A 27,825-nucleotide genomic window follows, 5' to 3' on the forward strand; every position below is an offset into this window, starting at 1 on the left:
GTTTAAGAGAGAACAGTAGGCAGATGTTGGCATCTGGGTCATCTCAGTGGACAAAAGGAAGTAGTTCAATATTCGTCATCTCTGCATCTCCCGGCACCACTCATAATAGCCAAAAGAATTGTGCCGTCACAGAGATAAGCTGAGGAGTATACGGTCAGGAATGAAAGCCTCATCTTCAAATTCTATAAAAGCCACCAATAATGATATGCTTCAACAATGGTCCCATGCAAAGAAACAATGTTCATTTTCAATTCAATATTACTCCCACAAATAACAGAGAGGAAAAGATGGCGGCTCAATTACTGAAGCTAAAGTCTCTACATCAAATAGAACAACAGTGTGTTAAACTCAATAGTTCAAGTTTTATTTGGAGGGAGTCATCGCTTTCAAGACACATTTAAACACAAATGCAATATTCATGAGACCAATTTCAGGGGCAAGTGTTACCACAATCCGAGTTTAAATAACAATGATGATGCTGCCAAAATGCTTTTGTTAATCTATAAGTGACAGTGGTTATTTCATTTTAAAGCGTTGGTTCTCAGGTTTTCATCACATTTATACATCAGCATGTCAGTCAGATTGAGAGTCAAGTAAGGTCGGGCTGTTACGGGACACTGACTGCCCTCATAATGTTAGTGTGACCGGACCCTGGGATCCAGCCTGTCACCACAATCACCATGTCGCCCGACTTGAAGAATCCTCTTGCTTTCCCTGAGGAGGCAGAAGGAAAGAAACGGAGGAGGGTGTGTGAGTAGGACAGTATCATAGCATATAAATGAGCAGATTCATGGAGTAATACAATCAGACCACCCACCCACACCCACACACACACACACACACACACACACACACACACACACACACACACACACACACACACACACACACCAATGTCCATGCCAAAATTGACCCTATTGTCAACATCATCGGCCCAGACGGGAGCAGGCAGAGGGTGGAAGAGGACAGGAAACACTCCTCTTAACAGCTGAGCCTGACGGGCCACCTGAGGGAGAGGACAATGTCAAGGTTTTGTTACAGTGAATAATTATCTGTCAAATAACCACAAAATGTTTTGTGTAAATAAATTGGGATATTTTTCAAACTGCTTGGTTGGGCCTACAGGCAATAAATATCAGTTCATCTGTCCATTTAAGACTTTGACGGCCACAATGACCCCCTGACCTATCTGGTGGTTCCCAGACGTTTTTGTTTGTGACAACATAAAATAAAAATAATCTCTACTTGTGAACCCTAATCACAGGTTGTGTGGACATGAGTTATGATTAGTTCAACCAAAGAGGCATTTTCCTTTTCAGATTGTTTCATTTGACATGAAGATGCAAGTATCCAGAATTTTTTATATAGCAAAAATATTAATATTATTTTGTGTAACAAATGCTTCTGAGTTTGAAAGGTTTTCTTGTGACCTCTCTGGAGGAGTCCTCACCCACAGTTTAGGACACATTGATCTAACACCTCTGCAAAGCCAATTCACTGACATTTATAAAAAAATAAAAAATAAATCAATATTTTTGGTGAACCCCCGACTTTTCCTCTAGCACCACCAGCAATTTAATGTTCTAAATATCTTAAAGACCTCATGAATTTTCCTCTGGCACCACCAGCAGGCCAACATTTCCACTTAAACAAATACATATTTAATTCAAATTAGACATTCATGATCCCCTGAAGACCCATTTTGGACACTTCATAAGCCTTTATTTAGTAAAACTATTAGGCCAAAATCTCAAATTTGCATACAATGTAACAGGCAGACTTAATTTAAACAGATTCATCTTCTAAAGATCTATAACTTCTTATTAGGATTAACTCCACATCACTTTAAAATCATAGGTAATCATAATCTACTTTAAAGCAGTTTGTGACACATTTGGTTGTAAAACAACTGCCCCATTTAAACGGAAACACACTTCAGTGAAATATCACAAATTGTAAATGGTGACAGCAGTAGACAGTGAGAGTAAATATTGACTGTATCACACTCAGTTCAGTTTTGACAGGAGTGAGTCATCAACAGTGAAGTCATGTTTCAGGAAAGACAAATGCACTGCTGCTTCCTAGTGGCAGACTGTACCTGAGGGCTTCTGGTGACGGAAATAATAGGACAGCGAGGGCGATACCTGGACAGTAGATGTGCCGCCCTGGAGAAACGAGTAAAAAATAAGGATATTATCAATGTATGCAAAGCACTTCCATGTACGCATAAGTGACCAATTAATGGAAAATGAAACAAAGTGTCGTAGTTGAGTGTTGTTCCAGCTGCCAGAATGCTTCTTGGCATAGATCTGTCAAGTCTCGGAACTCTGCTGAAGGGATGAACAATGATTGTGGAGGTGGAGTCCTACATGTCTTCATGATGTCAATTAAGACACTACATCTATTAAGACACTAGTCAGGTGAGCAGTTTATTAATACATAGACTGTATATAAGAATTGGGCATAGTCACCGCAACGTCATCCATTTGTGGACTACTGTTTTGAAGACTCGAGTTTGGCATTTTAGCCGTTGCCATCTTGGTTTTTGACCTTTGCCATGTTTTTTTGCAACCAGAAATGAAACAAGAGGTAAGTACAACTGAACGCTGAACGAAACATTCTTAGGCGACCAAAGAAGAAGACTTAAACATGTAAACAATGTTTACTGAGGTAGTAAAATAAGTGAAATGTACGGTCGTTTTCTCATTGACTTTATATACGATCTGACATCTTCTAGCAACCAGAGGAGTCGCCCCCTGATGGCTATTAGAAATAATGCAGGTTTAAGGAATTTACACTTTGGCTTCACTTTTCAGACCCGGAGGTTGACGCCTGTTTTTATCTTGCACAATCATCAGGTCAAAATTTTAAGTCAGCCTTTTTATTTGGTTAATGACCAAATACCTGTAAAACTGATGGCTGCAGAGCATGAGATGACATAGCATCATGCAGTGCGCTTGTGTGGAACAATTTGTATTTGTTGTGTTTTCCTTTAATTTGTCACCTTCTGTATGCGTTGCCTTTGTATGCATGTGTAAATGACTCCATGCATATGCAGTATCTCTATCTGTGCGCAACAGAGAAATCTGTATTTTTCAGGTAGGGGAGTTGGTTTAAACAGCAAGCAGTCAGAACACAAAATAGACAAACATTTCAGCAAACATAAAACTCCACCCTGAGGATGCTAAAGCAGGGAACAGTACTGAAATACTCAATCTGTAGCTTTGCTCTCTGATAAAAAAAAACAAAACATGTGTTGCTCCAGCCTTTAAAAAGGGCCTGAATGTCAAGGGGAGGAAGAGGACCAGAGATGTTTACTCAGGTTTAACACTTTCACTAATGAGTCTAAAAGTCTACAGTATGTGCATGCTTTTGAGCGTATAGAATATGAATGTTAGCCAAGTTTTAAATTCATATTGGATGACTCAGCCCTTTGAGCTTTGTGTCCAATGCCACCATTCAGTGGTAAAGCAGGGAGTAATGTGGAGGTCGGGGTTGTGGAGGGGTGTCTAGAGCACCTGACTTCCATGCAGGAGTTTGTGTCCTGTTGCAGACCTCCAGTTCACATTCACCTTTTTATTAACAGTAATCACAATCTTTCCCTTACCTTCAGAGAATAGTTTGTCATTGAGAAATATGCTTATTTGCTTTCTTGCAGAGCATTGGGTGAGAAGATTGATATGATGTGCGATGAATATTAAGCTGCAGCCGGTTAGCTTAGCTTGGCACAAAGGTCAATTTTACACTTTTTTTGTTTGATTAACAAAATTGTTGAATCAAACAAAAGAAAAGAAAGTGAATAAGCATATTTCCCAATATGTCAAACTATACCTTTAACCATATAAATCGTTTTTTGTGTCAAATACACACCTGCCGCTGGTGGTGAGGACTATGATGGCCCCAGCACAGCATTTGAAGGAAGACTCTACAGCTCCGATGGCTGTGACCTCTGTGGGGTCAGAGGAGAGAGGGGTGAGGCGACGCAACTCCTCAAACAGCTGCTGGTGGAAAATGGCCGCCTCTGCCTCCCTGCAGATCTGAGAGATAGAGACAGAGTAGGAGGGTGTAGAGGAGACAGAGGGGGAGAGCGTTATCAGAGGGGAAACTATAAGTCAGATGTAACATAATGGACATCATATACACACAGACACACACACCGAGTGCATCATTGCGACTGCCTCCACAGGAAACAGTCCCTTAGCGGTCTCCCCAGATAACATTACACAGTCGGCTCCATCCAGCACGGCGTTGGCGACGTCACTGCCCTCCGCTCTGGTTGGCCGTGGGTGGGCCACCATGCTCTCAAGCATCTACAAACACAAACACATTAGTCTTTTTGCAGCAACCAAAATGTCTCCACAAGGCACTGAAAAGAGGATTCGATCAATTACTCCATTAAAAACAAGCCACTTGCATGTCCGAGATAGGAATGTAATGCAAGGCAGAGAATGAAGAGAGTAATGGCTTTGTGGATGGTTGGACAGTAGTGGAGGAGAAATTAGAGATCACTTAGACTGAAGCAGGAGAGTAAGACTTTGCAAGATCATTATTGACGTGCCGGAGACTTTGTATTATAAGTCAATAAGCAAGGCAGACAGTTGGAAAATGAGATGCAGCGTTGCCCGAGAGACTGCATTTTTGTAGTAGTTAAGAAGCTGCGGCTGATAAGTGTATGTGAGGGTAGTTTGTGGGCTCATGTATATATAATGAGTCAGAAGCTGTAGCATAAGCAAGATAAAACACTGCGACTCAACATGGCTGCAGGTGTGTGTGTGTGTGTGTGTGTGTGTGTGTGTGTGTGTGTGTGTGTGTGTGTGTGTGTGTGTGTGTATATATAACATGAGAGGGGTGTGAATGGGAGGAAACGTCTTTGAGGATGAATTAATTCGACAAGTGAGTGTGTGTTTATGTGAGTACGTTATGTAGGAGTGCAAGGTTAATGTGTGCCCGTTTGTTTTTAATCTTAGTTTACTTGGAACCCTCTGATATTTGATTGGACAACACTGTAGTGGAAAGTCAACATTTTCATTTCTGCATCCTTTTCTGTGTGTGTTTGTGTATGCGCTCGTCCCTGACCTGTGTGGCACAGATGACCGGCTTGCCGGCAGAGTTGCAGCGTCCAATCATCATCTTTTGGGCAATGAAGACTTTCTCCGCTGGGATCTCAATCCCCAGGTCACCCCTGGCTACCATCACGCCATCGCTTTCAGCCAGAATCTCCTCAAAGCTGACAGACAGATTAGGGAAGGATGAGGAAGCACAGGATTGAGAGTTAGAAAAGAGCACAAAAAGGAGTGAAGAGGCAGGAATACAATGACAATACTGGTCGTTTCTGTGCATTATTATTTAAATAACGGTGTTGATCTGCAAAAACAGGATTTTGCTCACAGCCTTTGGATCTTGAAAACATAGAGGATATTGTTGCATTGTGATCTACATCTTACATCTGGACGAAAACCAAATTCATGTGTGAGCAATGCAAATGCCAAAGGAGACTTTACACTCCAATACATAGCATCATAATCGTGGAACAATAATCTTTATGAGCCGATCTTAAAGACATCCTATTCAAATTAGAGCCATAGTTAAACACTGTCAGCATCCAGCGAGCAGCAGGAGGAAGGGAGAGATGAGTAATGGAGATGAGAGCTGTGACATAAATTGTGTCAGATATATTAAGTGGCAGCCATAACTCACACAGACAGCCACACAGACCTCTTATCATAGTGGAACATCTAGAGCTGACATGTCCATCAATCCCTGACTGGCGGTCCACAAGACGGTGGATGAAGTTCTGTCACGGCCTCATTATGAAATTCTCGCTCCCTCCAGCTATTCAACCCAACTGTGACTTTGTAGTTTTAATTCATAAAGGTTTTTCCTGGACTCACTTCTGAACCCCTTGCCGGCTCTCCACCTTGCTGATCACTTTGATGTCTCGTCCGTGTGCCCCGAGAGTTCGCCGTACATCTTTGACATCCTGAGCAGAGCGGATGAAGCTGGCGAACACAATGTCTACTCCCTGGGCCACCCCAAACCTCAGGTCGGCCTCGTCTCGCTGGCTGACCGCCTGCAGGCCGATAAGGTCGCAGCCAGGGAGGTTAACACCTTTACGACTGCACAGCAGCCCGCCTGACTCCACTTCCGTATCCACCCAGTCAGGACCTGAAGAAGAGGTGGTCAATAAATTATCCTCACAGTTGTGAAAACCCTGAAGTAAGATCAGATGAAAACATTGAGTAAATTTGAATAATTTTGCAGGAGATAATGCAGATTTAAGCATGTCATTTAGTTCAGACTTACTGGAGGAAGACCCTTAAATATAATATATTTGGGATTTCTCAAGTTATGACTGTATATACTAGGTGACCCATTCATCTTAGCAGACTGCAGAACCTCAGATATGATCCCGACAAGCACAATGTGGGGAAGCAGATTATTGTTAAGGGGCTGAAAGACTCCAGAGGAACCATCTTTTCATGAACGGGCGACTGTGGCTCAGTGGAGAGCAGGGTCGTCCTTCAATCAGAGGATCGGCTCCGCTAGTTGCATTGATGTGTCCTTGGGGAAGACACTTAAGCCCATTGCTCCTGTGAATGTTTGGTAGATCCTGATGAGCAGGTGGCATGGTGAGTAAGTAAGTAAGTAAGTAAGTAAGTAAGTAAGTAAGTAAGTAAGTAAGTAAAATGTATTTATAAAGCGCTTTTCACAGACTAATCACAAAGTGCTTAACATGAGCAGAATTACAAACAAAAAAGCACAATGTGACCATATAAGGGCCAATAATTTACATTAAAATGCACAAAAACAGAAAGTAAAAACGTAAAACATCGAAAAGAGAAGAGATCGGAGTATGGGGGTGATGTGAGAACATCGATTTGTCCTAGCGTGTAATCTGGTGGCAGAATTTTGGATTACCTGTAAACGGTTAAGAGCAGCTACACTGAGTGAGGAGAAAAGTGTGTTACTGTAGTCAATGCGTGAAGACATGAAGGCGTGTATGATCATCTCTAGTTCAGCTGTTGATACTACAGATCTCAGTTTACTGATATTTCTTAGGTGGAAGAAACATGATCTGGACAGCTGCTTAACATGGGAGTCAAACAACACGGATCGATTAAAAATACCCCCTAGATTGTGCAGGTTGAAATGGGCAGCATGGTAGCCCCTGTCATCAGTGTATAAATGGGTGTGAATGGTGACAAGTAGTATGAAAGCGCTTTGAGTGGTCTGAAAGACTAGAAAAGCGCTATTATATAAGTACAGTCCATTTACCATTTATTTATCTAAAAAAAGGTTGCCTCATTTGACAAAATCTCATTCAGAATGACAGATTCTGATCATTATGTGACCAAAAGAAGTGGTCTATTATGCATTAATCAAATTAATAACAAAATAGCGCAAAGCACAAAATAATTCAATCGTATAAGAATGTAGTATTTAATATGTATAGTGTGTCTTCATTTTTTCTGCATAATAAAGTTTTCTCTTTGATTTCCTTAGAGATTTTCTGTATCCATTTATACTGCAAAAAAATAAATAACGAAATCTATATCCAAAACAAGAAAATAAAAAGGTTACAAATTCCAGCTGGTATGCAGGTTTGTGTAAGTATATCTAATGTGTATTACCAGTTTCTAGTACTTTGAGTCCAATGAGGCCGTCATCAATGTAGATCTTGCCTCCCTTCTTCAGGACTTTGGGCAGGCTGGGGTAGTCCACCCAGATAATCTTCCCGTCCGTCTTGTCTTTGTCACTCTCGGCTGTCACCACACGGACATGGCTGCCCTTTACCAGCTGCACTTCCTCCTCCACATTCTATACAAAGACACACATACACGCAAAGTGGAAAGAAAGAAACACCGCCTTTAAATAAACACCATTGTCATCTCTATTATCAACACATTTTAAAAAGGCAACTACCGACTTCACTTTTTAAGCCAAGTAATGCATTCAATATTTTTATGTCAACACACCTCTTCAGAAATACATAGAAGGCGTCATGCGTGTTTAGGTGAAACCTGTGGTGCAAGTGGCATTTCAACAGTGTTATTTTAAGCTTCTGTGTTTGCAGGAACGTGTCTACACTCAGACAGACTTACAAGCTGTTTACCATGAACACAAGAACCAACAAACTCAGACACTCATTCTAAAAAAAGAAACCCTCCACTGTCTTTTAATGAATTACAGAACGGCAACCTTCCAAGTTCTGATGCTGTCATCTATATGTACATTAATGTACCACTAACTATTGGTGCTCACACAAAAAAAGAAAAATAACGAAGATCAAATATGTGGCTCTTTCATCCTGAGAGAGAATTTTCCTCTAGTTTGCTGTTGCAAAACCACAACCTGAACCTGAGTCGGGCTGAAACCTGCTTTATCCATCTTCACACGCTGTGCATACACATGGTCGTGTGATTTAATGGCATGCCGAGCTTCAACAAGCCAGTGTGTGTTATGACGGCTGAGTAGTTCTGGTAATTCACATCAGAGGTTCTGAGTGCCAATGACAACAATACCTTGACAGATCTCAACAGTACAGGGTTATAATTGTCGCACAAATATATTAAGTGCTTTCAACCAATCAATTGTTGACAGCTATTTTTGTCTTGCTTTTGGGTTAAAAACATTTTTATGATTTCAGTTTAAAGTATGCGTCTTCCTTCCTGTACCAATTGACAATATTTCTATTTTATCTTCCTATTAAGCTACTAAAGAGACTTTAGAAGAGACACAACAAGCAAGAATCAGCGTCATGCAGAGCATTTTGTAAGCTAATCAAGACATGAAGAGATTTCCACGAGTTTCAAGTTATTTGTTCAATAAAGCAGACGGCAGGCAACAACAACACAAAGACTGACAAAACAAAATGACGAAAAAGCAAATGAGGACACACAACCAGTTGTTGTTTTGCCAAAAATATAAAGGTAACAACCTGTAAGAATTGATACAAATATTTTCAGGTTTAACATGTTTACCCCTTTCACTAATCCGGTGCGGATCTCTGGACCCTTTGTATCCAAGGCGATGGCAACTGGCCGATAATACAAGGGGTCAGGGGTTATTGTCTCCACGGCTTCTCGGATGTTTTTGATGGTTTCACCGTGGTACTGACAGAAAACACGGAGGGAGACAGACAGAATCAGTACATGGCTGAAGGAAAGACCAAAACACGTGTTTAAGTACTATAATTGAATGCTGTGCATACCTCATGTGAGCCATGAGAAAAATTCAGACGAGCAAGATTCATTCCTGCCTTGATCATCTCATGGAGTTTGGGGATTGATCGGGATGCAGGACCTGAAAGAGAAAAAAGACATGTTTCATTAAAACATTAAAATCCCTGATTCTAGCTTCTCAAATGTGACAATTTGCTGATTGTTTTGTGTTCACCGCACTGAATACTTTTTGGTGGTTTTGGACTGTTGATAAGACAAATTAAACTACTGAATGTCTAAATGTGTTCTGGAATATTGTGATGGGCTTCTATTTTACCATTTCCTGATATTTCATTGTATGACAAATTAATTGAATACATTGAAAACATCACAGGCAACATTGGGAATCAAAGCTCTGCAAGAACTTAAAAGCAATTGGCATTCTGCATTTCATTCTAGTTATTTTCTCTATTTTTCTGTGCAGAAGAAAAGCGGATCATGCTCCACAGCCAAGATTCAAACCCCGCCAACACACTGAAGGCCTCCCAGCACCCAGGAGCTGCCAGCGATGACATAGAACAGTTGCCAGAAAACCAACTTGAAACTGAGACCCACTGTCTGCGACTGGTTGTCACACTCACCGATGGTGCAGACTATGCTGGTGTTGCGTGCTGTGATTGGCTCTTGGTCAATGTTAAGCAGACAGAGATGCTCCAGGAAAGTGTCAGCCATGCTGGCATCTAGCTGCTGGCGTTGGATGAAAGAGTCCGGCAGTGTCATCGCCTCGGAGTAGCGCCTGATGCGAGCTGTAGCAACAGAGAAATGTTGACAGCAGGGTGAAGTCAGTCATGAAAACTCTACTGCCAACTCAAACCAGCGAATACACATGAACTTAACACCACAAACTGAGTAAAGTGTTTATTTCTGTGTAAGCGATGAGGAAGAACAACACTTCTAGTAACAGCATAAAAATGGCAGCTTATATCTACAGATTTTGAATATATAGTCACAGCAGAGGAAGCAAAAACACACCACACAGACCTGACGTCAGTTACAGCGCAGGAAGGTCATCAAGATTTACATGCTGACATTCAGCTCTCAGGTTGAGTGAAAACAAAACACTGCAGTTCTTTGACAAGCAACACATTTGAAAACAATAGAAGGCTGATATCAATGCCATACAGAGGAACTTAAAGGGTTGTGGGTTGACATTTCAAATACATGAAAATACAGAAAAGGGTCTCTACACCAGCAATCCGTTAATATAAAAAAGGCTGTAACCTATTTCAGACAACAGGAGGAAGACATGCAGTTTAATAAGAGATTACCTCCCCCTCCACTGGCAATGTCACTGCTGGAATGAGCAGGGTCCCAGGGAATGAACCCAAATGCAGACTACTGATTCATTTCAGGGCTTTATTGATCAAATAAAGGTATAAGAGTTTACAGAACCATGGGCAGGTAAAGGTCAAAACAACGCAGTCTGAGCAGGCATCAAATCCAAAAAGGATGAGAATCAGAAGTCCATGACTTCATGAAAGCAACGACACAAGGCAAGAAAGCAAAACTAAATTTCTAACAAACTAGCAGAGAGTGAGAGGAAAAGGGCTGATGAGGAAAGTGGGAACAGGTGTGTAGATTGGCAAGGCAGAAAGGTGGTAGGCAGATACAGTCAGAGGGCATCTAGTGGATGGATGGAAAATGGCAAAGAAGGGGACTGTGGGATAAAATATGTGTCTGAGGAAGGACAGAGAGAAGGAATGAAGACAAACTGAAAGGAGACTAATTTGGCTGCATTTTGTTGTTGTCCAGTGCCAGTGTGCGGTCTACATGCTCTTCTCCATCCTGTAAAACCACAGTGCTAAAACATTCTCCATGAGGAAATGACAAATGAATAAATGAGAGTATATGAAAAATAAAATTATTGAAACAGTTCTTGTATGATACCAAGTTTTAAGTAATGCTTGTGAATCCTGCATTAATTTGAACCAAAGCATTAAAGTTTCCAGTTGTAAAACCAAAACAATGAGCTGAAACATGCTATAAAAGCTGTGTAGAGCTGCAGGTGATAATTTTCTGTGGCTTCATCACTACGAGCGACATCTTTCACATTACAGAGTCATTAGATGAGAAAATATTGATGAGAGCAGCTTTAAAATAAAAATGTACAGGTATCTAATAATGTAAGTCATCTACATTCACTCAAATAAAACAAGAATTTCTCACAATTCTCTACAAATAAGCAAAGTTAAGCTCAAAATATGTATTTTTAAATTTGTTTTATGACCTTTCACCTCTTAAAATCTTAGACTTAATACTATTAAAGCCTTTCAACACCCATGGACACTACCTGTCACTGCTGCTGCACAAACCAGTAAATGGAGCCGGTGTCTTTCATGCAAAGCATTGTGGGACCTGGTTGAGGGCTTCGAGCCAGTACAATAGCATCCATTTTAAAGGATGTCACAATCAGTCAAGCCTGCAATTTCTGCCACCACAGGGGAGGAGAGAGTAGAGACCATGCAGCCAGGAGGACGAGGACGAGAAGAGGAGAGCCTGAGACCGACAAGGTCACTACTAACAGCATAACAGGAGCAAAGACGTGAAGACAGAGGAGAGAGGAGAGTGGAGGGTGAGGATTAATCTGACAAGGAAGATTTCTATTGATCTATCAAAAAGGGGAAAAAAAGAAAAGTTCAATTATTTAAAGGTTGAGGTTTTTTTTTGCACTGCCCATCACTGTACTAAGACCTTGTTGACCAATATAATGTAAGTGTCATGTTTTAAGTGTGTGCTATCTTAAAGCCCTCTGTGGAGAATGGACATGCAGAAACACAGAAGGACGTCTGCAGAGGAAGCTTCCTGATGAAAATGGGGACTCTTGCATTCATCCTGTGGATTCGGTAGCTGTCAGTGTTTTCTGTCTCTTTCGCTTTGTGTCTTTTTCGCTCTCTCCACCTCCCTGTGACCCAGTTCTGCCGCACTGCTGCACACATCATTACGTGTCCCACTGAGAAATCCTCCTCTGACACCTCCCAGAACATGGGAACACACACACACACACACATACACAAATGCAGGTACCTGTTACTGGAAGGCTGACTATAAATAAAGCAGGTCAAAGACAGACTTTTATGGCTGATAAGAGAGGTGAACCAGGTGATGGGCGTGGCCTGTTTGAAGCAAGTCGCATTTCTGCATGAACGCAGGTCAGTGTGATATTGATCGGTGAACTCAAGCTAAGAGGGCAGATGTTTGCCCAGCTAGGACTCTGCTCGAAAGTTCAAAAGAATCCGTGAGCGATGCATTATCTGAAGTTCAAATTACAACTGGGTATATGATGAAATAATTTGATAATGCATCCATAGCCACGGATATTGAAAATGATACTAACTAAGATACACTTAATTAACAGCACACAAAGCTCTTTTGTCCTTGCAGTTCAATTTAACAGTTAATCCAGGAAGATCAATCCCTCCCTAAAAAGGTAATTTTGGATTTCTAATCATGCTGAAGTTGTATGATAATGTACAAACCTTGTTATATCTCTGCACCCACAATACAAAGCGAAATCATTGGTCCACTTACCCATTTTCATAAAACCATCCATTTTCTTAAAAGATCCAAATCAGTTCCTACTCCTCTATTGGTTTATTTTAGTTTTTTTGTTCTATAATTTTTCTATGTTTCCTCCCCTGTCTTTATGCTCGTCAGTGCTCAGGTCGTGCCTTTGTCATTCTCTAAGTCTTGTGACACCTGAACAAGTCTGGTCCAGTCTCTTTCCTTCATTTTCACACTCTGATCCCTCTGCTGCCCCCTCATCTCTCCTCCCACCCACACCTTTTGGAGTGGCTCCATCGCTTGCAGCAGACGGATGATTTTAGATAAATTAGTAGCCTGACTGGGCCAAGATGATGCTAAAAATAGAAACAAAACCTTTATGTGATGGCACTAAACTATCAGGCTGCACTAAATTGATGCATGTCTATTTGCTGCATCGCTGCAGATTGTGTAAGCCTTACCCTGAGCTTGACACACTTTTAACACCAAACCAGACACAGAATATCTTCGCAGTACTTTCCACACAACTGTCTGTTGTGCTGAAACAATTTGTTAATTACCTGAATAAATGATCCACAGAAAAATAATAAAAAGCCAAATATTTTTTGCAACAAAAAAAAAAGACTTTGGATAAAACAAGACATTTTAAGACATAACTTTGTGTAAAAGGCGATGGACTTTTTTTGGCTAACTATCTTTTTTAGAAGTAACAATTTATCAGTTAAATGTAAAAGCAAAAGTAAATAAAAAAATGAAACAGATTAATCAATCATGAAAAAAGAGTTTCTTACTTTCTAATAGGCCACAAGTAAGTAAATAATCTACAATTCTAAATGTTAATAAGTCAGTAATAAATTCATGTTTGCCTTGATGGCCTGCAGCCGAGGTCAGACAGTGGAGGAATCCACATATTGAACTACAGAGATAAAACGACAAAGAAAGTGTTATAATAACACAAAAAATTAAATAAAAACACCGGCTGCAACCTGCCAAGTTTTCATTAATGGTTTATAACTGCTCTGTAAAGTATTAGTACAGTATTTATTAATCATTAACTAAAAGCCATTATAAACCAGCCTATGACCCTTTTTTTTTAATAGGTGACTTACTAAAGTGGTGCATTTCTAGGTTAGGATCATTACAAGTTTGTTTCAGATTTTGTTTGAGGTTATTGATCTCAGAAGTTTTTGAACCTTTGAAATAGTCTGTATCATTACTAATTTGCATTCACCCACTGCAGCATGTTGGTGTTTTACTGGAAAGCAAAGCTGTCTTGTTGAACTATAGACTGATAAGAGCTGATGTTATATAACTATTAGACTTTGGCAAATGAGGTGACACAAAGAGGGGACGTGTCTTCCACTCTGTGAAACAGTTTATTCAGAGTTTCTTACGCTGCAGAGTTTTATCTCTGAACAGTCATGCATGAACCCAGACTGACAGATGGTGTAAATCGTTAGCCAAAGGACAAACAGACCTTTGTTCCTGAGTTGACGACAGAAACCCAGCAGCCCTCTGCATGTGGCACACAACTGTGATATAATAGCTCTGAACATAATTACCAGACTGGAGTAAAGGTCGGTTTTACGCATAGAGACTGAAGTGCAATAATATGACAAGCAACTTTCATTCCCATGCCTACAAAAATTAAAAAATTAAAAAATACAGGGAGAGGAAGCATACGTATTAAAGTGTTCACCAACATCAAGCACTTCATCTCCACCTGTGCCTTACAGGTGGAGATGAAGTTGCTGTTTTGGGAGAAAATTAATTATTTTTAAGTAGTTTGTTTCCAAACAATTGACAAAAGGGGAAAAAGTAGAGTGAACAATCAATAGTTGGTAGATCGACAGTAATAAACAGCAGGAGAGATTTTCTGCTGAAATCAAACAATCTAACAGAAAAAAGCATGTTACATAAACAGCAGGGTGCAGGAAGAAGTGGTGTCACACAGCATACAGTCCGTGAACAGTAAGAGACACAGACACAGTATAAAGTAAAGTTATAAAGTCTAGATCTTTAGAAAAGAAACGACCAACCTGTTTGATGCACGATGCGGGCCAAGACCAAGAGTGGTGAGCAGGGACAAGCGCATCAAATGTACATGAATGGGTTAGTGTGAGATTTAGCGCTATCTGGTGGACAGTAGTGTTAATCAAGCTTTGCCACAATGAAGACAACAGCAGGCCATGATACAAGTTCATTCATCAGCAATATGAATTCTTGGGTTGAACACAAAGTGGATCGGGATGCAAAAAAGCTCAATATAAGCTTGAGTGAGTATCATCAGAATATGGTTGTTAAATTATGATTATTAAAGCAGGCTACATTGTATTGTATTATATTGTATTGTATTGATTAAACATGTCAAATGTTGATGGCATGACTGTCGTCTGTGTGCGCATGTGTGTGTGTCAGAGTTTGCTGAAAGTGATCCTTGGCGGAGTCTCGGGCTGGAGGATGAGGGTGCATGTGGTTTTGAGGTCCTCTGAGGACGACACGCCGAGATGGAAGCTCAACAGGATCTAGACAGAGAGGGAGGAGAGAGAGGAAGGGAGGATAAGGTGAAGCAGAGGGGGAGGAGGTGATGGAGGCGTGAAGGCAGAGTGGAAGGGGAGGAGAAGAGCAGATGTTAAAAAGGATCACATGTATGCTATGTTCAGCAGCAGTAGCAGCGGTGTAAGTATCTACTCAACAGTACTTTACTCCACTACAGATATTTAATAGCTTTAGTTACTAGTTACAGATTAAAAACTGAATTTAAAAACATAAGCCTATAAATTCAACCCAATGTTAAAGATTAAACCACCCTGAACCTTTTTGGCTTGTAACCCGTACAGTAAAGCCGTCTCTTGGGGCTCCTTGTCACATTTCAGGAGTTGTAGTAGATCTACCAAAAAGACACTCTCTAAACTTCTCTAAGGGTTTCATTTAAATAACTGTTTGAGGCCCAAAGAGGTCAAATTATCCAGCATATTAGAGCGTTATCTGAAAAGAAAATAATACAAATTTGTGCAGCAGAACTCTTTTTCCTCTCCCACTCATTACCTAATGTATGAAAGTAGCTAAAATGCTCCACCTCACCTAAAACAGAAAAATGCTGCTTATGCATTGAGGCATCAGTATTACTTCAGTAATACATACTTCCTTGCAACAGAGTATTTTAGCATTGTGGTACTGGTACTTTTACTTAAGTAAAGGATCTGAGTACTTCTTCCTGCCCAGCAAACACAGATTAAGCTCGTCTAATCATCCGTTTGTCTGTCCTTCCTTAAAACTCAGCATCAGCCTTTCTACCTCTTTTCTTTCCTCTTGCATTGCATCCTTTCTCTCTGACTCTATCCTCCTTCACTCACATGCATGAGCAAGAGCTGCATCTCGTTCTCAGCGATCCTCCTCCCGACACACTGCCTCGCCCCAAAGCCAAACGCCAGGGAGCGAAACCCCCCCACCCCCTCTCCTCTTTGGCCGTCCTCTCTGCCGCTGCCCCACCGGCCGGGCTCAAAGCGCAGCGGATCCTTAAAGACCTCTGCACTCCTTCCCAGGGGGTACAGACAGGCCTGGACCATCGTCTGAGGGGAGAGTTGATGAGCGTCAAACAAACTGAAGTCAGCCGTATAGCATTCAATGTACCTGAATGTGTTTGTACGAGTATATGTGAGAATCTGATCACTCACCCCAGCAGGAACGTGGTAATTTTGAAGAACAATATCTTTGACCGGATACCGCTGCACTGTGGTTCCCACCGGATATAACCTGACACAACCCAAAACACACACATAAGCACACACACACACACACACACACACACACACACACACACACACACACACTCACACACACACACACACACACACATACACAAACAGAGTCCTGTTTTCGAGATACTATCTTTGACTGATTACTCTTGTAATCAATTCTCATTGTTGATGAAAACACTTTTAAACATCTGCTCCTAAGCTCAGAGCAGGATTTTTCTTTCATGATACTCTATTGATCTGAAGGAGAAAGGAGGGTTTTTTTCTCCTCTTAAGGGATGTTTCATGTAGTGTAGCTTGTGTCAGCTGGTTGTTAGTTATCTGAATAATTACATATTTGTTTGGGAATGTGCACCACTAAAGCACAATTTCAGCTGACTCCCGTATTATAGTGTTATCTTTTGTAGACCAAATGACATGATTGAAAGCCCTGGAAAAGTGCGTAAGTGGACCTTGAGTTGGAAATGTTTTGTCAAACTACTATTTCCAAAGTCAAGAATGACATTTCATGCTTAACATTTAAGCTAATACATATGAGAGCGTCCTAAAAGTGCTACTGGGGGGGAAAAGTCACAATATTCCAGTATGTGATAACTGGTTGGTTTTCTGGGTTTCTGGGCATATACTGTATAATGAAGGCGGAGCGTGCTGGCACCTATGTACTTGATAGGAACTGGGAGGCACCAGAGTACTTGCAGAGATGGAGCAAAGTGTGTGTATGTGGTCAACAGATTAAAAAAAAGGGCCCACTAATAAGTTAATCAGGCAATGAGCAGATGGCTGTCTTGAGTATTATGTACCTGAGAATCTCCTTGATTGTGCCTTTTAGCAGTGGCGCCCCCTGCAGGGCTCTCTGAGGATCACCACCAGCTTGTGCCCATGACGTCCTCACCTGCTGCCTCACCCTCTCCTGCACCTCCGGGTTACGGCCGAGCTCAAACAGAGCAAACTGCAGGGGCACCGCAGTCTGCAGAGAGGATGGGACGAGAGGTGACATGGAATCAGTTATACTGAGGTATACAAAAACACGCCAAGGAAGAAACACACACACACACACACACACACACACACACACACACACACATACACACACACCGTGTCGACCCCTCCAGCCATCAGCTCAGTGACGTTGGCTTTGATGAGGTCTAAAGATAGCTGCCCTTTCTCCATGAGTTGGCCCAGAACCCCGGTGTACTGGCCCCCAGCTGCAGCTTCAGACCCCCGAGCCTGTGATGAAGACAGGCGCTGGTACCCCTTCTGGATCCTCGCCTCCGCTGGAAGACGACCAGGACAGGATGACAGAGTCAGGTGAGATGGGAATAGTGAAACGGGATACTGAAAGAGACTGATGAGAGTTGCCCAAGGTGTCCAATGAAGGCTGCCTACCGTGGCTGAAGATGTGGTCCCATGCGCTGGCGTGCTGCGTCCACAGGGGAGCGCCGACGAGGAGCATCAGGCGAGGGGGCAGGTAGAGGAGAGGAGGGGTCGTCGCCAGCATTCGCTCCACGGCACAGATGAACTTCTGGGACTCCAGGGAGGGAGATGAGGAGAAGAGGCCAATACGCTCCCCGTAGATCACATGGCAACTAGCTATAAGGGGGGAGAACGGGAGGGAGGGGGAGAGTGTACAGATGGGTGATGGTGAGAGACAGCTGACATGTTTCAAGGTGAGCATACAATCTGAAACAATAAGGCTAAAACAAGAAGACACTGTTTTTTTAAATGTTTTAAACTAACCAAGGCTTCATTGAATAATGAAGTTTGTTTAAGTAGATTATAAAACCGCTTGACTCATATTTCCGTGTTCAATTTTAGGCTTTGAAGTATTACATGGCCCTGTGCGTTGAGGATATTCTAAAATGAAGCCCTAAATAAAGCCAGAGTCTGTAACGGCAAGAAAATATTCTATGTTTTTCAAATGCAACTCCGCAGAGAAAGAACCTTTTTGTTTTCTGAGTGCATACGTTGCCGCAGAGGACTGCCTCTCCTCCACCAGACATCCATCACCTGTCAGAAACGTTAGTATTATATCAACCTCACATCACCGACTGGAATAGAGTTGCTTGCAGGTCTATTCCTATCCTGGCTTAGCACCTGGCTTCATGTGCTGTGGTCCATTAGGAGCAGGCTAGCATGACTCAAAGTCATCAACTCTCCCCTTTTCACTCTCTCTCTTCCACACACACACACACTACACACACTACACACACAGATGCATACAAGTGTACGGCACACTGAGTCACACAAGCATTCACACGTGTGAATGTGGCATGTTGCAAATATAGGCTGATGAAAGGAGCAGACCTGGTGAAAGAATGCTGGAGCTTTGATCCTGTTTGTTGGTGTTTCTATTTTTAAATGTGCATGTTCTCCTTGACGGCCATAATATGTTAACGACAGATATGTCTTAGGTTGAAATGAGATTTGGCTCTCATGAGAGGTGAGAATATGTTGAATTAACAACAGAAAGAGCAAAAGCAGTGAGCGAGAGGGAAAGATTTTGTTCCTGCAGATTGTGTAATTCCTCTGACATGAGATGCTGTCATGGCCTCTGTCAGCATTTGTGACTCAACTCAAAGAGCTGATAGTTACGATGAATGCCTGGCAAAGAGGGAGGTGACATTAAGAGGAGAAATCCTGGGTGAATAGGATAAAAATCTTAATAGATATCACCATGAAAACTAACCCAGGTGATTAACTACTTTTGTATTACAAGGTTCATAATTCTTGTGTCATTTGGTTGACACATTAGAGTCAACGTTTTTACAGAGGGAATTTTTGATTGCTCTTTGGATCCTTCCATAAATCAGAAAATACTGTCAAAAGTCAACAATTTTCATCATGGTTTTATGAATAAAATGTTTTACAAATCAGGGGTTGAATGATATACGAAAAAACACTTCTGTAAAAATAATATAGATATGAATGACACTGAAAAGTTTGGTGTATGTTAATGCTACTCACATGGAGATTTCTGGCTCAGAGTCCGATTAAAAACCTAATTTTGAGAAAACAACCTTTAAAGATATGTTCATTTTAAATCTGCAAATGAGGCATTATCTAATGCTAACTTTTGGTGAAAAAATTCTATAGATCAAATAGACAAAGTGTAGTAATAAAAACACCTAAAAGTGTATTTTGGATGGTTTTCTTTCCACTGCTCTAAAAATAAGACATTAATTGGAAGCAAAACAACCAAAAATCAGTGTTGATCATTTCTGGATGAAACGGTTAAGACCTTCATCCTTCTACACCTCTCTACAATTAACTCACTTTTCCTTGACAAAAAAAGAGCCACAGATTCATGGCGATGATGAGTAAATTAAACAGGAATTCATGTGTACTTCAGCTGTGCAATCACACACAAGAATACACAAATAAATCACAGGTCACAAATCACTGGGGCTGATGTCCTCTGACCTTCTAGAGCGAAGTGGAAGAGGTCAGGGCTGGGATCCATGGTCAGACTGCGCTTCCCCTCCTCGCCTCTCCCCTCCTTCTCAACCTTCGCCCGCAGCATTCGGCAGAAATCCATCGCAACCTCATCAAGCAGGGGGAGAAAACGCTTCACGGCCGCACTCATCATCACCTCCTTGTTCAGCAGTAGACGGTCAGCTCGCCACTCCTCACCGTTCCTGTGGAGAGAAGATTTGGAGCGAGTTATTGAAGTGACCTGCTTCACTTCTGCAGCAAAGAAACTGGGTTGGAAAGACATTTATAATACTTTTCCAGGCAGATGTGCTATTCTGTTACTTGAATATATGAATATATATATATATATATATATATATATATATATATATATATATATATATATATATATATATATATATATATATATATATATATATATATATATATATAGTGTAAAGTAGAGGTGATTTGTCAAAGTCTGTTTCATTTCATTTCGTTTGTGTTTGTGCTTCTTTATGGTCGTTCTGCAGTTGTTTTGCATCTTTCTGTGGTTGCTTTGCATCACTTTGTGATGATTTTGTCATCATTTTGTGTCTCTTTGTGGTCTTTTTCTTTTATGGAAATTGTCAGATTTTTTCTACAGACTCATGCCATCAGAATAATTTGAATGATGCTACAATCACATTAATATTCTAAGAGCTTTAAAAAGCTACACCAACAAGAGAATAGCAGAATACTTTCCACAACTGATTGGATGACCCAAAAAATGAGCAGGATTATGATGACACAAGTGATTACATGCACTTATATACACACCCACCCACACACACTCTGTCATTTAAGGGGACATTACTTTGACATACATTCATAAAAAACATTTCTTTGAGACTTGTCCTATCCTTGATCATGATATTTCCCGACCCTGATCATAAACCCAACCCTAATGTTGTTAACTAACCTACAATTTATGAGTCCCCACAGTGTGATGGCTAAACAGATTTACATTATATTCTCACTGGTTTTACCAGTTTCACCTCACCTCACTTCAATCCTGGTTTCTCTCCATTGGCTCCCTGTTGATTTCAGAATTGATTTTAAGAGTTTAATGATCACTTTTAAAGCACATCTGGGTTTGATCCCAAAATATATAAAAGAAATGTTGAGCCTGTATGAGCCAGCCTTAGATCCTCGGGTGGGGCCCTTCTGGCTGTGCTAAAGTTGAGGCTCAAAACTAAAGATGACCGTGCTTTTGCCAAAAGGACCCCTCGGCTTTGGAACGACCTGTCTGAGGAGATAAGGCTCGCAGAATCAGTAATCACTTCTTAAAAATATATTTTACAGACTGGCTTTTACATGATGTTGTCTTTTTAGTTTTTATTTTATTAATATTTCATTTTATTAATTTATTTAATTTGTTCGTTTGTTCTATCATATCGATTTGTTTTATTGTTTCATCTATTGTACCGTTTCATCAGTGTTTTTAGTGCTTTTGTTGGACTTTCTGTTGTTTTATTGCCTTGCTTTTGCTTTGCTTTGTCTGTCAAAGCAGTTTGTTAACTCTGTTTTTAAAGGTGCTATATAAATAAAGTTATTTTTATTATATCACCACAACATGAGTAACACACATACATAACACATGCACACAGGAGTGGTACTGACTTCAGGAAGACTCCCTTGCTGTGCTGCCGTGTCTCTCGGTGTGTTGCCCAAGGCTGCAGGGTCATTCGTCGGGGGTGCAGGCCCTCTGCGCGAAACAGCTCAGCTATGTCCAGCGGCAACATGATGTTCACACTGCTGTGGGTGCCCACGTGCTCCCTACATACACACAAATACACACAGAAAGCCGCAAACTCATATGCACTACTGCATCATAAACATATTAGAAAACCTTGATGATCAAATCTTTCTCTCCTTATTCAAGCATCAATGCCACACTTAAGGCAATGACACCATCACTCTATCTTACCTGTAGATGGGGCCGAGGGTGTTGAAGGTCCTCTCCATGTACTTGTGGAGCTGCCGGAAACGATCTTCTCTCCAGAACTTCACCAAGTTGATCAAGTTGCTCCTCCCTGTGTGAGGGATCTCCTCAAAGTTTCGCACCCGACCATCCACACCTCTCTTTTTAACTCCTGTACTCTCAGCTCCTTTTCTCCCCTCCAACTTGCCATGTGCCACCGTCCCCGCTGCTGTCATACAAAAAGCTCTTTGTGGTGCGACACCACAAAGACGATTTCTGGACCCGCAGGTTCCCTGTGTTCTGACACACACAGTCACTCGGATGTACAAGCTCCTCATGGTCCAAAATGAGATGTGTCCTGTCGGTCTCATCCAGAGTTGTGACACCGCTCATTGCCGATTCTGCATGACCGATTATTTCCCTCCCTCATCCTCAACCTCATATCCTTGAATCTGCTCCATCGCTCTAGTGAACTGATAGTGGATGATGATTTATGGATGTGAAGATCAGAGTTCAAGAGAATCACAACAGAGCCCAAACATCAGGCTGATCCAGAACACACACACAGACAAACACACACCACATAAAGGCCAAAAAAGGAGAGAGTCCAGCTGGTCAAAAATGTATTTATTAAAAAAAAAATTTCAAAGCTCGTTAAGTAAAAATAAAACTGACTGCCTATCAGTTTGTAGAAAAAGTTTTTTGTGGTTTTGTGGTGAGTTCTTTGATTCTGCTTCCTGTTGTATAAAAATCTTTGATTAGGCAGCGGAAAACTAATCACAAAACAAATTACTTAAAAGTTCCCTCAACAATATTCAGAGCATTAATATTGCATCAAACAACTATTTGCTATATAGATATAGTGAAGTATTGTCTACCTGAGCAGAGAGCAGGAAGCAGGAAGCTCTTCCTCTGTCCCTCTGTACTGCCCTCATACGGCCACCCTTAGGTTCCCCCTCAGGTAAACACTGTTAGCTCTGTCCGTACTGTTGCCATTGTTTACACTGTTAGCTCTGTCCGTACTGTTGCCATTGTTTACACTGTTAGCTCTGTCCATACTGTTGCCATTGTTAGCACTGTTAGCTGCGAGCCGTCGGCCGGCTCGGCTGTCACCATGAGAGCTGTGTGGAGACTATAGATAAACTCTGAATTTCGAATTGAGCACCTTTAAAACCTGGCTCATATACTGAGATACAATTTATATACATATGATATAGATCAAAGATTCTTTACAAAGAGATAGTAAAACAATTTTCACAGTTAATCATACAAAATGAGCACATTAAACGTCATTACTTGTGTGACAGTGTGATGAAATGTGAATGTGTTTCCCTGAGGTTCCTTACTTGTGAATAGATCACTTGGATCTATGTCATTTAGAGAAAAGTGACAGTACAAATAAACTATAGCTACAGTAGCTTCTAGATTGCATAATACATAATGTCATGAACAAATTATTATAATTACAACATTAGGCTCTAAATGGGGTGAAATTGTGATCATCCCTTTTACAGAAAATGTGAAAACCTGATTTTTACTGAAGGTATCGACCCCCTAATATAACACCTCATTAAGATAAGAACTTGAGTCATTCTATTATTTAATAACATTTTTGAATCATAACTTAAAACTTAACATAACACTACTTGTGAGGTAACTTTCCCTGACAGATGTATTCATTAGATTATTATCAGGGAATTCATTATATTTGCAGGTTTGATCACTCTAATTGATATTTAGATTAGATTAAGATTATAAAACTTTACAAGTTGCTGGTGCAGGAGCGGACGTCTTGCTGTGTTTCCTTCCTTTGAGCTCCACTGTGCCAAAGCTGAGGCCTTGAAAGGCACTCAGCAGGTTAAAGCCGTCGTCCTTAGTTTTGGTTTTACGATGAATGATCTTCGACAGCTTGTGGGGGAGCAACACTTTTCCTCCAACAGATTTCAGGTGGTTCGTGTCCTTGGGGCTCTAATCATGAATAAAAAAACAGAAGAAGAAAAGAACTTAATAATGTCCTGAATTACCTCTGTATTTGTCTACATTGCTCTTGTCCATGCTACATTAGGCAGCATTGATAACAAATAGAAAAGCACTTGTTAAGAGCAGACCTATTTGTTTATGAAGGTTTGACATATGTGAGCTTCAACACAAAAAACACATACCTCCACAAAGGCCCGATTGTTGAATCTACAACGAGGAGCTTTCATTTTGTGTTGATTTTGGCGGTCCTTGTGAACAAAAGCGGTAATGTTTCCGAGTACCAGAGCCCCTTTGTCAAACCTCTTATTTTACTGCAGCAAGGTCTGACAGTCTGACCCGCTCAGCCCTGGTTCTGGTTCTCTGGTGAACCTGCATGATTCTGTGTGATTTTGCCAGAGTCCGACCGGCACCGATGACAATCATCAGGAATAAACATATAGAAATAGCCAATCTTCTCACTGATGATCACGTTCACTTATGTAGGTTAAATAACAGGATCAGTATTATAGGAGACATATCTTGTATTCTGGGTTAATGTTTAATAAAAAACACAATATTTTTCTCATACTGTTTGAATAAACCTGTATTACCCCTCTGTCTAAAAACGCTCCGTTTTAGAGCCCATCTTAGCTTAAAAAATTTAAATAGAGTAAAGTCAGTGTGTGTGGAAATGAACATGGATATATTAATATATACAGTACATGTTGGACCAAGAAATATTGGGAAAATATTTTGTATAAGTGGTTTGTAAATATAACATCACGCAGCACATTATTTCTTCCCCAAAAAACCCTTCCTTTTGCCATACCCTAGCTCAAATTACCACGAAGTCTCTTAATGAGCCGTCCTGCTGACTAAACAAACAAGAGTAAAAACATGAGTTATTAATGTTTTCTCTCATTCTATTAGAAACATTGGCACCGACCTCAGACAGCTGATATTTTCTCCTGAAGTGATCTCTCATAGCTGCTCTCTCTGCATTCTTCTGCGCGTTCATTGCTTCCCGCAGCTTTCTGTAAACACAGTAGACAAAAACACAAATACACCTGACATATTGCAGACGGAATTCAATTAAAGCAACATCTCTGCCACAGCAGTGACTCAGGTTTGTGACTCAGAATTCTTTTGATTTCCTTCTCTAATGAAAGCAAATACAAGCAGCTGCAGACGGTAACGTTATGAAAATGTCATATTTAAAAACAATGTGAATATAAAGCATGTGTTGATTTATTTGCCATGAAGTATTTCAATTTACAGGTTCTGTAAATCTATGTTTTCAGTATCTACAGTAAGTACATTTACTCAAGTACTCTATTTCCATTTCTTGCCACTTTACACTTCTACTCCATTACATTTCAGAACAAAATACTATACTATAATACAAATTTGTACAACATTTTTCAAGGAATACTTTTACTTAAATACCATTTTCAATGAAGGACTTTTACTTGCAATGAAGTGTTTTTACAGCTTGGTATTGTCACTTTTACTTGAGTAAAGGCATGATGTGTTTCTAAAGTTGTCCACTTGCCTCTCCTTCTCCAGGTCCGCCTGGAACGAGCTTGACGGGTCTTTGGGGTGTGATGTTCGGGGAGGAGGTGTTCTCCCCAAACGGTTGCAGCCTCCTCTTCCTCTCCGACCTCTGGCCCTCTTGTTCCTGTGTTTGGCACACAACTTCCTCTCCTTCACCCGTGACACCCAGCTTGTCAGCTTCCTGATGGGTGTCTTCAGCAACTTTTTCACTCTCATCACAGACTCCATGATGCACCGGGTCTCTCAGAATGGGAGGGAATGACCACAGCCCTACTTCTTAACCAGATTGTTGGGTGAACACATAAAAGTTTTCTCCTTCGCTCATGTTGTGTTGCTCTGACAGGACAAACTCAGGACATACACACACAATCTCAGGTCCTGTGGCGGCTATTACTCAGATTGAGACCTGCCAAGGACAAGGACGTCAGTCAGACAAGGCTCAGACACACAGACTTAGTTAACTCTTTCACAGATGAAGTGTTTGTCATCTAGAGGAAAAGGGAATATAGAAGAGAAAAATGGAAACCACATGGGGACAAAAAGTCTGACTCAAAAATAATGTACAGATTCTTATTCAGGCCACACACAACATTAACATTTATCATGTTTGTCCAGTCCACAGTTTACTTACCCATGCAGGTGGTCACAGTAGGCCAAAGGCTCACAGCATAAAATCCTGATAAAGCTCCAGCCAGATGGCCTCCGTCGCAACCAGACAACCCCCCAAAGCTTCAGAGAGAACCAGAAGAAACAGCAGAAGACTCTCCACAAGATGTTGTTGCTGCTCCTTGACCCTCACAGGAGAAAATTACTGTTTGCTGGTCCAGGTTTCATCCTCTTCTTCTTCTGCTGCTTGAGTCCTCCAGACTCACTCCACTCTTCAACACCCCCAACTCTCCCATACAGATCGCTACTTAAAGGACTTAACGAGGGGAATCTCGTTAGCCTTTGCAGGTAAGGAACCCGATGACTCACGTGTTTGTGATGAAGATTTAGAGACACAAGCTGATGTCATGTTGAGTGACACGCATGCATTCGAGTTGAGCAACTAATTTGGGAAGGTGACAAAAGAGGTCGTGGGTAATGTTCTTCAAACTCAGCCAACCAGAAAGCCATTAAATTCAGACAACTATCAAGATATAACACGCTTTCAGTTCCTTAGAAGAACATAATCAGTATTTGGCTCTCTGGATATCCAGAGATGAAGAGATGATCACAGATTTGGGAGGAGGAAATGAAGCAAAGAGACACCTGCATGGAGAGAGTCTGGTCTGAGACAACAGCATCTGAGTCACAGAGATAAGAGAAAATTACTAACAACTGGACCAAAAAGCTGCCAAAACTATGAAAGAGGAGGGAACAAAGTGAGATCATCCCTCTAAAATGTTTATATACAGTATATATATAAACTGTATATAAGCTGTATATATATATATATATATATATATATATATATATATATATATATATATATATATATATATATATATATATATATATAAAAATACACAAAATAATAATAATGAAAATGCCAGAAAAACTATTTTGATTTTCATGTGTTTTTCTAAATTGTGGTCGCTTAGTTTTCTGTTTTGTTAATGTTTATTGTTCTCCTTAAGGTGAGGAGAGGTCCGTTGTTTAAGCCTGTGGCTTCTTCCCCTCTGCTGATGCATATCTTATTTTTTTCATTAACTGGATTTTATGCCTTATATCTGTGCAAATTACATTAAATTCAAAATAAAAAGTACTAAATGAACATGTAATAAAATGTTTGTATTTCCAATGGTTTTACACTCTGTAATGTAGTTGTAACCAATTATACAGACATTTAAAACTTCTCTTATGAAGACATATTTTATATAGTTACACCTGTATTTTACTATATTGTCATTCAGTCTAGTTCTTGACACACATTAATAAACACTTAAATATGCTTACAGCTACATAATAGTGTGTTAATTTATTCATTATATGTTTATTGTCCGCTCGGTGAGTTCTGTGCTCTATGGCCTATACTCTCATGCTCTATTTGGCACTCACATAGCCTCTAAACTCTTCAACCAACCCACTAAATACCCTTCCATCCCTTGTTTCCCTCCTTTTCTTCTCTCTCTGCCACCCAGACCACTTTGGTTTCTGACAGGTGACGACACTTTAATGCTTTAACAAGATCACCAAGACAAGCCACACCTCCTTCAAGCTCATGTTCAGAGACAGATCTGGGATCAGTTCACTGATCCAACCATCAATCCTGTGTCAATAGTATTTCTCCACAGAAGGGAGGAATAGAGGTTGAGCATATTACCGACCCTAAATCTGAGATGTGTTAATATTCTCCTATATCTTATATCTTATATCAGAGCAACTAAACACACAACACGACATCTGTCGATTATTAACATACTCAAGCAAATTTTTGATGAGCAATGCACACTTTGTAAAATCCAGTGTATAATGT

At 40.7% G+C, this 27,825-nt stretch overlaps 3 protein-coding genes across 4 annotated transcripts; all 3 read right to left on the reverse strand.

The window, feature by feature from the left end:
• Positions 1-342: 342 nt before the first annotated feature.
• On the reverse strand, positions 343-15,065 carry pklr (pyruvate kinase L/R). 2 transcript variants are annotated; one of them, XM_068736171.1, is made up of 12 exons: positions 14,762-15,065; positions 9,803-9,967; positions 9,212-9,303; positions 8,982-9,113; positions 7,632-7,818; positions 5,892-6,165; positions 5,077-5,227; positions 4,158-4,310; positions 3,871-4,037; positions 2,099-2,165; positions 892-1,006; positions 343-714 (listed from the first exon to the last, which is right to left on the reverse strand). In XM_068736171.1, the coding sequence occupies exons 2-12, from the start codon at positions 9,939-9,941 to the stop codon at positions 608-610; spliced, it is 1,584 nt and encodes a 527-aa protein (XP_068592272.1). In that variant the 5' UTR covers positions 9,942-9,967; positions 14,762-15,065; the 3' UTR covers positions 343-607. The 2 variants fall into 2 exon arrangements, with proteins under 2 accessions (XP_068592272.1, XP_068592271.1); XM_068736170.1 differs by lacking the exon at positions 14,762-15,065 and adding an exon at positions 12,750-12,967.
• A 70-nt stretch (positions 15,066-15,135) lies between these two features.
• On the reverse strand, positions 15,136-22,284 carry cyp11c1 (cytochrome P450, family 11, subfamily C, polypeptide 1). Its single transcript, XM_068736169.1, has 9 exons — positions 21,861-22,284; positions 21,554-21,709; positions 19,901-20,115; positions 17,867-18,070; positions 17,576-17,754; positions 17,281-17,447; positions 16,400-16,478; positions 16,079-16,294; positions 15,136-15,247 (listed from the first exon to the last, which is right to left on the reverse strand). The coding sequence occupies exons 1-9, from the start codon at positions 22,223-22,225 to the stop codon at positions 15,137-15,139; spliced, it is 1,692 nt and encodes a 563-aa protein (XP_068592270.1). The 5' UTR covers positions 22,226-22,284; the 3' UTR covers position 15,136.
• Positions 22,285-22,528: 244 nt separating this feature from the next.
• LOC137891515 (complexin-3-like) lies at positions 22,529-26,067 on the reverse strand. Its single transcript, XM_068736172.1, has 4 exons — positions 25,999-26,067; positions 25,362-25,773; positions 24,760-24,843; positions 22,529-23,822 (listed from the first exon to the last, which is right to left on the reverse strand). Exons 2-4 carry the CDS (start codon positions 25,593-25,595, stop codon positions 23,607-23,609), a joined length of 534 nt encoding a protein of 177 aa, XP_068592273.1. The 5' UTR covers positions 25,596-25,773; positions 25,999-26,067; the 3' UTR covers positions 22,529-23,606.
• Between the last annotated feature and the right edge of the window lie 1,758 nt (positions 26,068-27,825).

Source organism: Cebidichthys violaceus, unplaced genomic scaffold (assembly GCF_023349555.1).
Source record: "Cebidichthys violaceus isolate CVI_PGR_0920_01 unplaced genomic scaffold, fCebVio1.0.p SCAF_7, whole genome shotgun sequence".
Classification (NCBI taxonomy): domain Eukaryota; kingdom Metazoa; phylum Chordata; class Actinopteri; order Perciformes; family Stichaeidae; genus Cebidichthys; species Cebidichthys violaceus.

Coding starts and splice junctions, on each gene's coding strand:
- pklr (XM_068736170.1), bottom strand. CDS start 12,771: ATGGATGGTTTTATGAAAATGG. Junction 6,166..7,631: donor ACTCAAAGTACTAGAAACTG/GTAATACACATT, acceptor CCTCTTCTTCAG/GTCCTGACTGGGTGGATACG. Junction 4,311..5,076: donor CGGTCATCTGTGCCACACAG/GTCAGGGACGAG, acceptor TTGTGTTTGTAG/ATGCTTGAGAGCATGGTGGC.
- cyp11c1 (XM_068736169.1), bottom strand. CDS start 22,225: ATGAGACCGACAGGACACATCTCATTTTGGACCATGAGGAGCTTGTAC. Junction 16,295..16,399: donor ATTACCACGTTCCTGCTGGG/GTGAGTGATCAG, acceptor CTCTCCCCTCAG/ACGATGGTCCAGGCCTGTCT. Junction 15,248..16,078: donor TGCAGCTCTTGCTCATGCAT/GTGAGTGAAGGA, acceptor CTCTCTGTCTAG/ATCCTGTTGAGCTTCCATCT.
- LOC137891515 (XM_068736172.1), bottom strand. CDS start 25,595: ATGGAGTCTGTGATGAGAGTGAAAAAGTTGCTGAAGACACCCATCAGG. Junction 24,844..25,361: donor ACCTGGAGAAGGAGAGGCAA/GTGGACAACTTT, acceptor GTTTACAGAAAG/CTGCGGGAAGCAATGAACGC. Junction 23,823..24,759: donor GAAAATATCAGCTGTCTGAG/GTCGGTGCCAAT, acceptor ATTCATGATTAG/AGCCCCAAGGACACGAACCA.